The following is a 13,094-nucleotide window of genomic DNA, read 5'->3' on the forward strand; positions in this document are numbered from 1 at the left end:
CGGAACTTAATTTTAATTTATTAATTTACCATTGTAATTTCTAATAAAATCAATTTAGCACAAGAATAATTACATAATCAAGTAATAACAATTTAAATAAAATAATCCCAAACCAAATCTAAAATAAATTAAAATAGTATAAAAGTAAAAAATAATGTAATACATTGTTTGTCCAAATATAATAATTTCAACTTAACACAAGTTAAATAAATTCATTTAAAATTAAGTGATTAATGCCTTTGGAAAAAAAGAATAACTTAGTTTAGTTAGATAAAATTATTTTTATGTTTATTAAATTATTTTTATTTCTTAAACGGGTTATCGAGTAACCCACGGGTTGACCCGAATTCGACCCTTTTCTTTTCGGGTTCATTGGGTTCGGCCCGATTTTAACCCGAACCCGCGAAACCTCAACCCAAATCCATTAATTTCGTATTAGGTCAATGTTTTAAAAATCGGACCGTTAATTGAACTGGTGAAGTGAAAGGGTCGAGGTTGAACCGGTCGGACCGGTTCAACCTCAGTTCAATGAATTTTTTTTAAAATAATTTATATAATATATATATGTACAAAATAAGACATGTAATGGACTAATTTAATACTTTATATGATGAAAAGTTTACTATTTTTTAATAACTTGGATTTTTAAAAATAAATTTTTTAAATTATAAGTTAAAACAAATAAATTTCATCTCAATTTCAATTATATCTAAATCCAACCCAAAAATATCACAATATTTTGAAATTATACAAAATTCACGTCTATGAGAATTTAGATATTGTGAACTTAAATTTTAATTTACGTTTTGGGATTTAGAGATTGCAATTTAAAAAAGAAAGTTTGGAGTTCGAAGGAAGTCAAGAAAATCGAAAATAGAAATGTAAACTTGATAAGAAACAAAAAATGAGATAAAAGTGAGTGGTTGTGGCATTAAATAATTTGGGTTAAAAAATAATTCTTTTTTAACTTTTTTCAATTTAATGGACAAAAACAAAATTAAAAGATGGAAGAAAACATCAATAAATTAAAAATAAAGAGGTTTGATTAAAAAGGGAGTGACAAAAGAAAAGAGGATAGAGAGAGAGAGAGAGAGTTGAAAATTAAAAAGAAAGAGCCATGAGAGGATGAGATTTTGTAAGAAAAATGAAAAAAAGAAATATGAGTGTTTGCTTTATATAAATAGGTTATCAAAAAAAATTAATAAGATGTGATAGTGCAATGGTTAATACATTGGTCTTCTATTATAAAGGTCTTGAGTTTGAATCTTGATAGCTGTATTTTGCAAAAAAAAAAAAAAGAGGGAAGGTTGAAAACCGGTTCAATCCGGTTCAATGGCGGTTTTTACGGTTCGACCGGTTCTTGACCGGTTTTTTGACAAAGTCAACTATGGCATTGAACCGGACCGGTGCCATGGCCGGTTCGCGGTTCAACCGGTCGAACCGGCCAATCCAGTCCGATTTTCAAAACATTGTGTTAGGTTCGTGTCGTGTTTTCAGGTCGTGTCAAAAATTGCCATCCCTATAGTTTACTCCCTAACGTTATCTTTTAATCACTTTACCCCCATAAGTAATTCAACTCAACATGTTAAGAAATTTTAGACAAAAATACCCTTTTATTTTATAGTATTACTACATTGTTATTATCACTTTATTCGTTTAGATTATAGTGATACAATCACTTTAGTTTCTAACATTATTTTCTAGACATTTTACCTCATCGTTAATCTACCTAGTATGGTCAAAATTTTTTAAATATATTTACCCTTTTTATATATATAATTAAAAATAAAAAAGTTGGAATAGTTATTTGTCCTTTTTTCCACTTTAAGAGATCGAAAAATATAAAAATAAAAGGGTTTTCTCAAATTTCTTTTTCACACTTATTAATATTAGAAACAGAAAAAGAGATAGGAAAGAAGGAGACAAAATTAGATTTTACAAAGAAAGAAAATAAAGAAAAGTCTAACATTATCATATTACTTTAAAGTTGTCGGGATTAGAATTGGAATTTGGTAGTAAACAGAAAAGTGAATAATTTTAAAATAATAAAAGTATTTAATTCTTTCTTATTTGTAATTTTAAAAAAAAGAATTGAGCTCTCTCTCTCCCTTTCCCCCCTACCTCTCTCCATCTTTCTATTTTTCTTCAATATTAATAAGATTGTCAAGAAGAAAGAAATTAATACTTCAACTTTTTTTCTTGATACTAAAACGGAGAAGAGTCACTCTAAATTTTTTATTATTTTTATTATGCAAAGAGGAGGGTATTTTCTTCTAAAGTTTTTTAACTTTCTAAGTTGGTTTAATGGTAAGATAAATTGCTTAAAAAATAACTTTAGGGAGTAAATTGATAATGAGACTATAGTTTATGGGGGTAAAGTGATAATATTTTAAGGATTAAACATATCTTTTCACTTTAATTAATAAATTCCGTTAAGTTTGACCATTAATCTTGGGGGTAAGTGATTAAAAGTAACGTTAAGGGGGAAATTGATAGTAGTACCAAACGTTAAGAGGGTAAAGTGATAATAACCCTTTTTAACAAACCTTATTGGCTATTGCAACTTGCAAATGCATAACCAATTATTTCTAATTTGGAAGAGGAAAAAAATTTTAATGTTTAAAAGTTTGTTTTAGTTTCTGAAATTTAAATTTCTGCAATCAAGCGTAGGATGTCTGCTTAGGGAGCGAGATTCTAGTGATGAAATTAACCGTGATTAATATCATTTTGCTATGAAAAAAGGGCTTTTGCAGAACTGAAAAGCTAGTTAATTTGGATCTCAAAAGATAAAGTGGAATACCATTTGAAGAATTACATGACTTATAAATGCTCAAATTACAAATCCTTTTCTTTTGGTTGACTTGACTCCTACGATGGGATATTTCATCAAAAAAAAAAAAAAATGTTTTCCCGGTACTTGTATGAGGAATAAAGGAAGGGTTAATACCACTTTGTCTCCCCAAACTTTGGACGATTACTCACTTCAGTCCCTAAACTTCAAAATGGAACACTTAAGTTCCTAAACATATAAATACCTTCCACTTAAGGAAAATTGTTAACAAATCCTGAATGCCGTTGGTGGTCGAAGTGTCCCATTTTATAAGGGTTTAGGGATTTAAGTGTCCCATTTTATAAGTTTAGGGACTTAAGTGGGAGGTATTTATAAGTTTAGGGACTTAAGTGTCCCATTTTGAAGTTTAGGGACTTAAGTGGATAATCGTCCAAAATTTGGGGGGACAAAGTGGAATTAACCCAATAAAGGAATGATGAAGGGCTTCTAAGAAATTTCTTTGTTTCAATAGGCATTTATCCAACCCAATCCATACGCTGTTGTGGACAACAATCGCTATTGCCCAGTCCTTCAACCAATGTTTTGAAAACCGGACCGGACCGGCCGGTTCGACCGGTTGAACCGCGAACCGGCCATGACACCGGTCCGGTTCAATGACATTGTTGACTTTGCTAGAAAACCGGTCAAAGACCGGTTGAACCGTGAAAACCGCCGAACGGATTGAACCGGCGATTTTTCGGTTTTCAGCTTCCCCCTCTTTTTTTTTTTTTTTTTTTTTAAGTTTTGCAAAATGCAGCTATCAAGATTCGAACCCAAGACCTTTGTAATAAAAGACCAATGTATTAACCGTTGCACCATCACATCTTATTAGTTTTTTTTGATAACTTATTTATATAAAGCAAACACTCATATTTCTTTTTTCCATTTTTCTTACAAAATCTCATCCCCTCATGGCTCTTTCTTTTTAATTTTCAACTCTCTCTCTTTCTCTCTCTATCCTCTTTTCTTTTGTCACTCCCTTTTTAATCAAACCTCTTTATTTTTAATTTATTGATGTTTTCTTCCATCTTTTAATTTTGTTTTTGTCCATTAAATTAAAAAAAGTTAAAAAAGAATTTTTTTTAACCCAAATTATTTAATGCCACAACCACTCACTTTTATCTTATTTTTTGTTTCTTATCAAGTTTACATTTCTATTTTCAATTTTCTTGACTTCCTTCGAACTCCAAATTTTCTTTTTTAAATTGCAATCTCTAAATTTCAAAACGTAAATTAAAATTTAAGTTCATAATATCTAAATTCTCAGAGACATGAATTTTGTATAATTTCAAAATATTGTGATATTTTGGGGTTGGATTTAGATATAATTGAAATTGAGATGAAATTTATTTGTTTTAACTTATAATTTAAAAAATTTATTTTTAAAAATCCAAGTTATTAAAAAATAGTAAACTTTTCATCATATAAAATATTAAATTAGTCCATTACATGTCTTATTTTGTACATATATATATTTATATAAATTATTTTTTAAAAAATTCATTGAACCGAGGTTGAACCGGTCCGACCGATTGAACCTCGACCCTTTCACTTCACCGGTTCAATTAACGGTCCGGTTTTTAAAACATTGCTTTCAACTAAGAATTTGAAAAGCCAAACGCGCATTTCTCTATTATTCAAAGTAAACACCGGAGAAGTCAAGATACAGGGAGAAACAAGCACGCATCAACCTGTTGAAAATGAAGATCACCGCAGATCACGGCCAAACAGAGAATTCACATAATGTGATGAAGAAAGAGATTGTCTATCCTAAATTGGCTCAGCTTGTATTTTGAGCTGAGGCAAACCTTGCCTTCGTATTTTCTTTATGCAAGCTCATAAGCCAGAACAACCAACTAAGTCAAGCAATGATGGTTGTAGAGCAGAGATTATGTTTTGCCTTTTTCCTTGCTAGTCTGCTTCTGTCGTCCTCATCTTCTCTGAATGTCCGAAAAAGAAATTATAATTCAACTGCAAATCTTCCCGCTCTGAATGTCCAAAAAAGAAATTATAATGCAACTGCCCATCTTCCCGCTTTGTGGATTAACCATGCCTCTGTGGCCATGTTGATCAATATCACTATAATGAACTACGATGACCTAATTTAAGGCCATAACTTAAAATCTAAGTCTAGAAAAAGTTTTGATGGTGTGCTGTTTGGTGACTTAGACTATGAATCTGTCTGCTCAACAGCGGCAGCACCATTTTTTTGGTTCATCAATCCAGTTAGAAAAACAGGGCAAATCTTTTTGCATAAAAGTAGAAATAAAACAAGGAAAGGCAGAGCGTTGAGAAGCAGCGCAATTTAAACTATGCGGCCATTCAAGAACTTGCATCTCTTGAAATACGAAAATTACTAATAAGTAACTTTGGACTCTCCGACCAAAGTATATGAAATATGAAAATTACTTATGTTTGCAGCAATTTAAATTACTAATGAATGATAGTATAATTTCTCATTAATTAAGACTTCGACAGACATTAACATTGACATTAATGTTATGCTATAACCATTGACTAAGTTCATACCCATTCATGCAAAATTTCCAGAGTAAAAGTGGGAATGAATCATACATAGTCAATAACGAATTTCTTGTTAAACATCTGACCCCCATTAAATCTTACTTATTTAACATGCCACCTTGTCATTGCATTATGCGTTCCTAAATATGTTCATTTAGATAATAAATAAATATTAGCATTTAGTTTTTGAATCTCCACTTAATGAGAAAACTATTTTTTTTACTAGCTAGTTAATAATATTATTTTGTCCAAATCTCATAGTTCTATCCGTCCAACATTTGTCTTGTAGGCTTTTTTTTTTTTTTTTTTTTTGAGGAATTTGTCTTGTAGGCTAGTGCGTCTAATTTGTTGTTGCGTCATTAACACATACAAACTTGCCCACTTGATAATGTCCAGTCATGTTATCTTGGGGATAAAAGTAGCCCACTCGATGTTATCCAAGACTCAATGGGTGAGCCTACCAGGTCTCCCAGTGGCAATTTCTCCAGGTAGGGTTGCAGATAAGTCAAGCCGTTCGCTGGCGCTCGTAATTCGATTTGATCAAAACTTGATTCGAGCTCAGACAACACTAATATTTTATTATTTGTATATATATTATGAGCTGCTCGATATTTTATATATGTATATATATATTATTTTTATTTTATTAGCAAAATTACATATATATCCCTAATATTTTATTATGTATTAAAGGAAAAATTGCTATTTATTTACTTTTTAAAAAATATAATAATTATTTTTTAATTTTTGAAAGCTTGAGTAGACTCGAGTTCAAACGCTATTCGACCTGAATTTGAGGTTGAACTTTAGTTCAACTTTACATTGAGAGTTCGTCAAGCTCAAATTTGGTAAAATTGAATCGAGACTCGATTTGATTAGGTTAAAATTCGACTCGAATCGATTCGTTTGCAACTCTACATTAGTGAACTACAAGAAATGTGCAATTCGGATTTCAATAGACCTAAACAACAATTATGTTTTCACCAAAACTTGTAACGTCTGTCCACATTGATCATTTTGATTCTTCAGCTGTCGACACTATTCCTAAAATAGGTAGGATGGGTAGAAGGAAAACCAAGTCGAATACCATTTCACATTGACAAGATTTTGGGCTATGATCCAGCGTTATTAAATTCGGACCGGACTGACTGGTATGATCAGTCCAACTGTAAACCGGCCTTCTTTTCAAATTGATTTGTCATACAAAATCGTTTTGGTAAAAAATCAGTCAAAGTCATCAAAATCAGTTAAACTGGTGACCCAATTTGACTGATTGACCCATTTCTCAAACTTTTCTTTTTTTTTTTCCAAACATAATTTGAGTTACCTAAACTTTAACACTTTTATTTATTAATAAGAATAAGAAAACGTGATCCAGTTAGTGAAAATACCAAAATCACTCGCTTTCATGAATGATCTCTAAATCAAGATATTTTCATCCCTATCATCTTATCAGTCTAGTACTAGTGATTCCAGTTTGCATTAATTTGTTTTAATTTAGTTTTTCAAGTAGTTTTAGAGAATGGACATATTTTAGCCATGAATTTATATTTTTATATATAATTATTAGGTGTATGTTTGATTGCTAGTGTAATATTTTTGGCACATTTTGTATGATTAACCGAATATAACCAAGAGCTTAATTTCAATATTTTTTAAACTTATAAAAATAAAAAATAATTATGACATCATGCTGATGCCAGCAAATTTTTTAGAATAGTCCGACCAATCTAGCCAGTTGATTTCTAACCTAATAGTTTAGCAGAGTCGCTATACAATTCGAGTTTAACAACATTGCTTTTATATAAGCTTGTTTATGGCCTCCAGTTTGTAGGCATCGTCAAAACTGAAATACAGATTGAGAAATGACATTCTTTTTTGTTGGAAGATTAAATTCTAAAATCTATGTTTTTAATTTGAACACTTGTGTTTATTTCTTTTAGTAGACCAGTTTTGGCATTATTTACATCAGTCAAAAATGCAACATGAAGTAGTTCCAACCCCACTGGCAAAAAAGTTAAGCAGTAACTTTTGAAGCCGAAAACGAAGTGCACCAACGATCAATTTCTTTGACTTCGTGCAAACGCACTCCACATGTTACAATTGGCTGAAGTACTAAGATTTGGACCAGCTTAAAAGATAAATTGGCTTACGTCTTATTCACAGTAATATTACTGCAACATTTAGGCAATGAATATCTTGCTCCTGAGTGCTGGCTGACCTAAAGGACTATAATCCATCCCTGATCAAATTCAAATGGTAGCTAAAGCCCGCCTGTAGCTTTTAATTGGTTTTGAATCTACCTGTTTGTTTATACAAACTTGATAGAATTTATCAGTTCAGAGTGATAAAATGAAGTCAAAATCTATCTAATCAAAATGGAAATGTAACAAAATGTATTCAGAGTTTCAGGCAGCCCACAGCTCCAGTGTTTTTATAGCACAAGACAATCTTAATCCATTCGTACTAGCATTAGCTATTTAAGCAGAAGATTGTAGCCATTTTCCACATCCTCAAACACTGCAATCTTTTCTTGGTTGAGTGATAAGCTGAGAAGTACTAACAATGAAGATATCACTGCTCTTCATAATTTCATTCCTTCTATTTTTCATTTCCACAGTCTCCTCCTTCTCTTCAGCTGCTGAACCCGAGCCAGTGCTCGATATAGATGGAAATGTGCTTCGAACTAACCACTACTACTACATATTACCTGCCAAAGTCCGCGGTAGGTTCAGAGGTGGAGGGCTTACGTTATCGAGCATTGGCAATGACACTTGCCCAGTTGGCGTGTTTCAAGAATTGTCTGAGCAAAGAAATGGCATCCCCTTGACATTTTCGCCTGTGAAACCGAGATATGGTGTTGTTCGTACCTCGACAGATTTAAACATCCAATTTGCTTATCCAGAAACCTGTGGCGAATCTCCAGTTTGGAGGGTTGATAATTATCTTGATCCATCGGTTGATAGCTTTGTATCCATCGGTGGAGTTGTTGGAAATCCTGGTCCTGCGACTTTAGGCAGCTGGTTCAAAATTCAAAAATTTGGCTATGACTACAAGCTTGTTTATTGTCCCACAGTCTGCAGCAATTGTGATGTTATTTGCAAAGATGTTGGCATATTGTACCAGAATGGGGAAAGACGTTTATTTCTGAACGATTATCCACTCAGGGTCGTATTCAAGCAGGCATGAAAATCATGAGATTCGAGATCAGTTGATTTTCTTGGATGTATTCTATGTAATGCTATAAGCTTGTGACAAAAAATATAAAATAATACTGGTAATAAGGAAATCTCCCTGGAAAATGGGGGAAAACCATGTAATAAGGAAGCATTCTAAGTGCTTTTTTTTAAAGTACTAGTTTCGTAGCATGCGTGTTAGTGTTACATATTATCTCGTGCATTGTAACTCTTATTAGCTATGTTAATTTTTAACGATAAATAAAGTGGATGAAATATAATCTACATCTTTCATTTCGCTTCAAATCATATGTTCATTTCTTTCTTTTTTTTTCTTTTTTGGGGTGAAATATAATTTTTCCACGAAGTACAAATATTCAAAGAAAGAGTTCTGCTTCCCATAACACATGCAGGACAATATATGCTGTAGCAGATACAAATAGAAGTTCTCGAATTTATGGCAAAAGTACCATGTTATTTCTTTACACTATTTAATTCTGGTAGTTTTGATTTTTTTTTCTTTTTTCCACTTAAAGAGTGAATTTTCATTTAGCTTCTTGAACACTAGTTGGTGTATATAGTATCAATGTAGGAAAGATTATTCATATTGCATATCTCGTGCATTGTAACTCTTATTAGTTATGTTACTTTTTAACGATAAATAAAGCAATGAAATATATGTACATGTTTAATTTCATATGTTAATAAAATTTAAGAGTAGAAGAGTTTCTAGAATATATTTTGAGATATTTTTTAAAATTTTTAAAAAATTTAAACTAATTTTTAGATTACCTTTTAGAGTATTTTTTAAAAAAATTTTATTGTATTTGAAAAACTAATTTTTGAAAAACACTCCCATCCAAACAGTGTTAGTTTAGCAATAGAGTTGGATTAACGTTCAATCTATGATGTAAATTGATATGGGGAGCCCCAATCTTTGTATAAACTCAACAACTTATCAATAAAACTATGAAATGTACAATATATATATATTATATATAATCTTTCCACAAAGTACAAGTATTCAAAGAAAGAGCTCTGCTTCCCATAACATGTGCAGGATAATATACAGAGTAGTCGACACATATAGAAGTTCTCAAATTTTTGGCAAAAGTAGCGTGTTATTTTATTTCAGGAACTAGGCATAGGAAGTTCAAGGGCTGTTGAAGGCAAATGTATAGTATGAAGTTCAAGGGATGGTTGAAGATTTTGTCGCGGCTTTTGTTTTCCTTCTTTCAACTTGAAGTCAAGATCTTTTAATTATAATCTCTCTCACCTTACCATCTAACCCAACCATCTCCCAACTCTTGTTTTCCTTTAAAAGAGTTTTTCCTCACTTATTTCCTTGAAAATCCACTAATGTATGCACTATTTGGAACCTGAGTTTTTTGAAAGTTTGTCTAAAACTTTACTGTAGTGTACTGTAGAAGTTTTTGAAAAAATTTTTTAACTTAAAAAACTTTTTTTTCCTTTTCTTTTGTTTTCTTTTTCTCTTTCTCTTTCTTTTTCTTTCTTTCCTCTCTTCTTCTTCTTTTTCTTCCTTCCCCCTCCCCTTTCCCTCCCCCGTCACCCCTGCTCCGACATTGAAGAACCATCTGATTGTCCCAAATTTTCTTTTCTTTTCTTTTTTCTCTTTCTTTTTTTCCTTTTCCTTTTCTTTCCTCTCTTCTTCTTCTTCTTCCTCCTTCCTCCTCCCCCGCCACCTTTGCCTCCAGCTTTGAAGAACCAGCAGCCGTTGCCTCCACCTCTGCCTCAAGCCAATTTTTTTTTTCTTTTTCTCTTCCCCTCTTCTCCCTCTCCCTCTCCCCTCTCTCCCTCTCTGCTCCCCTCTCCCCCTCTCCCTCCCGAAGCCAGAGAACCAGCACCCAAGCCCTTTTCAATTTTTTTTTTTTTTTTGCTTTTTCTCTCCCCCTCTTCTCCATCTCCCTCTCCCCCACTTCTCCCTTTCCTACTCTCGACTCCTTCCCCTGCATGCTTTCATACCCAAAAAAAGAGGAAGTATCGCACCAAAATTCAATTGATTCAGAGGAAAAAAAGCAAAGTTGCAATCATGGCTTCTACTAGCAGTAGGGATGACTGATTAAAGAATTCCACTTTTTTGGAGTCTAAAGCAAAGTTGATTTCATGGCTTCGGTCAATGTGTAATTTTGCTACTGCACTTGGAAATGAAATGGGATACCAACAAAAATGCACAAACAGGAATGAGAGTGGGGCGCAGTGAGCTTTTTTCTATGCCAAAATTAGAAAATCGGGTATGTATTGCGACTGGCTGCGATCTGGTCGCGCGACCAGATCGCAGCTAGGGGAAGGGGGAGGAGAGGGGGAGAGGGGAGGGAAGGAGAGGGGGAGGGAGAGAAAAAAAAAAGAAAAATAGCATAACATAATGGTTGCAGATCGGTCAAAGGGGAAGGGGGAGAGGGAGAGGGAGAAAAGGAAAAAAAAAAGGGAGGTTGGCGCCGGAATAGGTGACCGACGCCGGAAGCAGCGGCAGAAGTGGTGGCCGGCGATGAAGGTGTGGTGGATCGGGGTGGGGGAGAAAGAAGAAGAAAAGTAAAAGTTTTTTATGTATTAGATATTTTGAAGTGTGTAGGTTAAAAAATTTGATAAGTTTTTTTAGGTTCCTGTAGCTAAAGTTGTTAAAAAACTAGTAGCTAAAAAACTTGGCCAAAAACTTAGGTTCCAAACAGGCCCATAGTTCAAGAAAGATTAATTCTTTACAGAAAATTCTTTATAGAAAAGTCACGAAAAAACTTAATCTACATCAAAAGTCGGACAACATAGCATTTTGTTTGAGCAATTTAGGAATCAGGACCAAGAGATAAAGTTAACCTGCACAAACAGAGAGAGATTGAGAAATTACTTTCTGATAAGCCGAACAAACACTTAGAACTCTTCTAAAATGTTCAGAGGTAGCTACAAAGAGTCAAGAGAGAACTCTCTCACACACACATATGTTTTGCTGGAAAATACTTGTCTCTTTGATGAAAGAACATTTAACCCCTTTTTATAGGGTTTACAAGACAGGAAACTGATTCAAACTAGGAGACCCTAGTGACTACTTGCAGCCTTGTGTCTTTCCAAAGTTGGCCGACAATAAAACTCCTAAAATAACTAGGAAAACCAAGACTAAACAACGTAAAATTGACTCACTAACAAAGATTACCAATCGGACTACAATATATGAACTTTATAACAAATGACTAAACTGATGTGCCCACGCCTTGTCGAACGCAAGTCTTCTGGCCAATGTCTTGATTAACCCGAATGGCATTAACACTTGAGGATTCTTCTTGAATAAGAACTTCAATCGTGTTAGAACCTTCAATTACCTCTAGAGTAGCACGAACCAAAGTGTTAAGTTGATTGGCCAGCATAGCTCACAAGCAAGTAATGAAACCAAGTTGAATTGGATCATCTTGAACTCAACAGGCAGCTTGCACTTTCCTTTTGATTTTGAGAGTTATATTAAAGAACATAAGCTGTTGACATCAAACTTTAAAATATGTATTGGTCAAATTTAATTTAAAATTTCTAAAAATTCAGTTATGAAACAATTCCAACCTGTGTAACAACCACCCCAACCAAAAAAAAAAGTAAAATAGTAAGTTGTGAAGCCAAAAACTATGCACCAAGGACTAACTTCTTTGACTAAATGCAGTTCCTTGGGACGTACTCCATAGTGTTGTTGGCTGAAGTGCTAAGATTTGCATGCTATTATTTATTACTTAAAACATCACTCCAGATAATTTTAGGGCAGTGAAGATGTTAATCCTGAGTACTGCTGGCTGACCTAAAACATTATAAAATGATCCCTGAAGAAGTAGACAAAATAGTTAAAACCCACCAGTAGCTTTTGATTGGGTTTGAATGTACCTGTGTATTTAGACAATTTGATAGAATTCATTAGCTCAAAGCAATAAAACGAAGTCAGATTCCGTCCAATCAAAAGGTGAATGGAAGCAAATATGTTTGGAAAATCAGTTTCAGGCAGCCACAGCTCCAGTGTCCTACAGTACTACGTGCAACCTGATCCTTCTGGACTGGCATTAGCTATTTATAAGCAGAAGATGGATGCCATTTTTTACATCGTCAAACGCTCAATCTTTACTTGGTTAAGTGATAAGCTAAGAAGTACCACTAATGTTGAAGACATCACTACTCTTCACCACCCTTTCATGTAATATTTTCCATTTCCACAAACTTCTCCTTCTCGTCAGGTGCTGAAGCATCCGAGCCAGTGCTCGATGTAGCTGCAAAGAAGCTTCAAACTGACCTCTAATACTGCATTTTACCAGCCACTGTCAATTGCAAATTCAGAGGTGGACGGTTTACTTTATCCAGCATTTGCAATGATACTTGCCCTGTTGGTGTTTTTCAAGAAACGTCTGAGCAAAGAAATGGTATCCCCTCGAGATTTTCACCTGTGAACCTGAAAATAGGTGTCATTCGTGTCTCCACAGATTTAAACATCCAATTTTCTTATCCGTATACCTGTGGTGAATCTCCAGTTTGGAGAGTTGATAACTATGTTTATCCATCGGATGATAGCTTTGTTAACATCGGCG

General features: G+C 33.5%; 1 protein-coding gene across 1 annotated transcript; it reads left to right on the top strand.

The window, feature by feature from the left end:
• The first annotated feature begins 7,918 nt into the window (after window positions 1-7,918).
• LOC113768913 (kunitz trypsin inhibitor 2-like) lies at window positions 7,919-8,542 on the top strand. The gene has a single exon (XM_027313417.1). The coding sequence runs from the start codon at window positions 7,919-7,921 to the stop codon at window positions 8,540-8,542; it is 624 nt and encodes a 207-aa protein (XP_027169218.1).
• Window positions 8,543-13,094: the final 4,552 nt, after the last annotated feature.

Source organism: Coffea eugenioides, chromosome 4, assembly GCF_003713205.1.
Source record: "Coffea eugenioides isolate CCC68of chromosome 4, Ceug_1.0, whole genome shotgun sequence".
NCBI classification, from domain to species: Eukaryota; Viridiplantae; Streptophyta; class Magnoliopsida; order Gentianales; family Rubiaceae; genus Coffea; species Coffea eugenioides.

Coding starts and splice junctions, on each gene's coding strand:
- LOC113768913 (XM_027313417.1), top strand. CDS start 7,919: ATGAAGATATCACTGCTCTTCATAATTTCATTCCTTCTATTTTTCATT.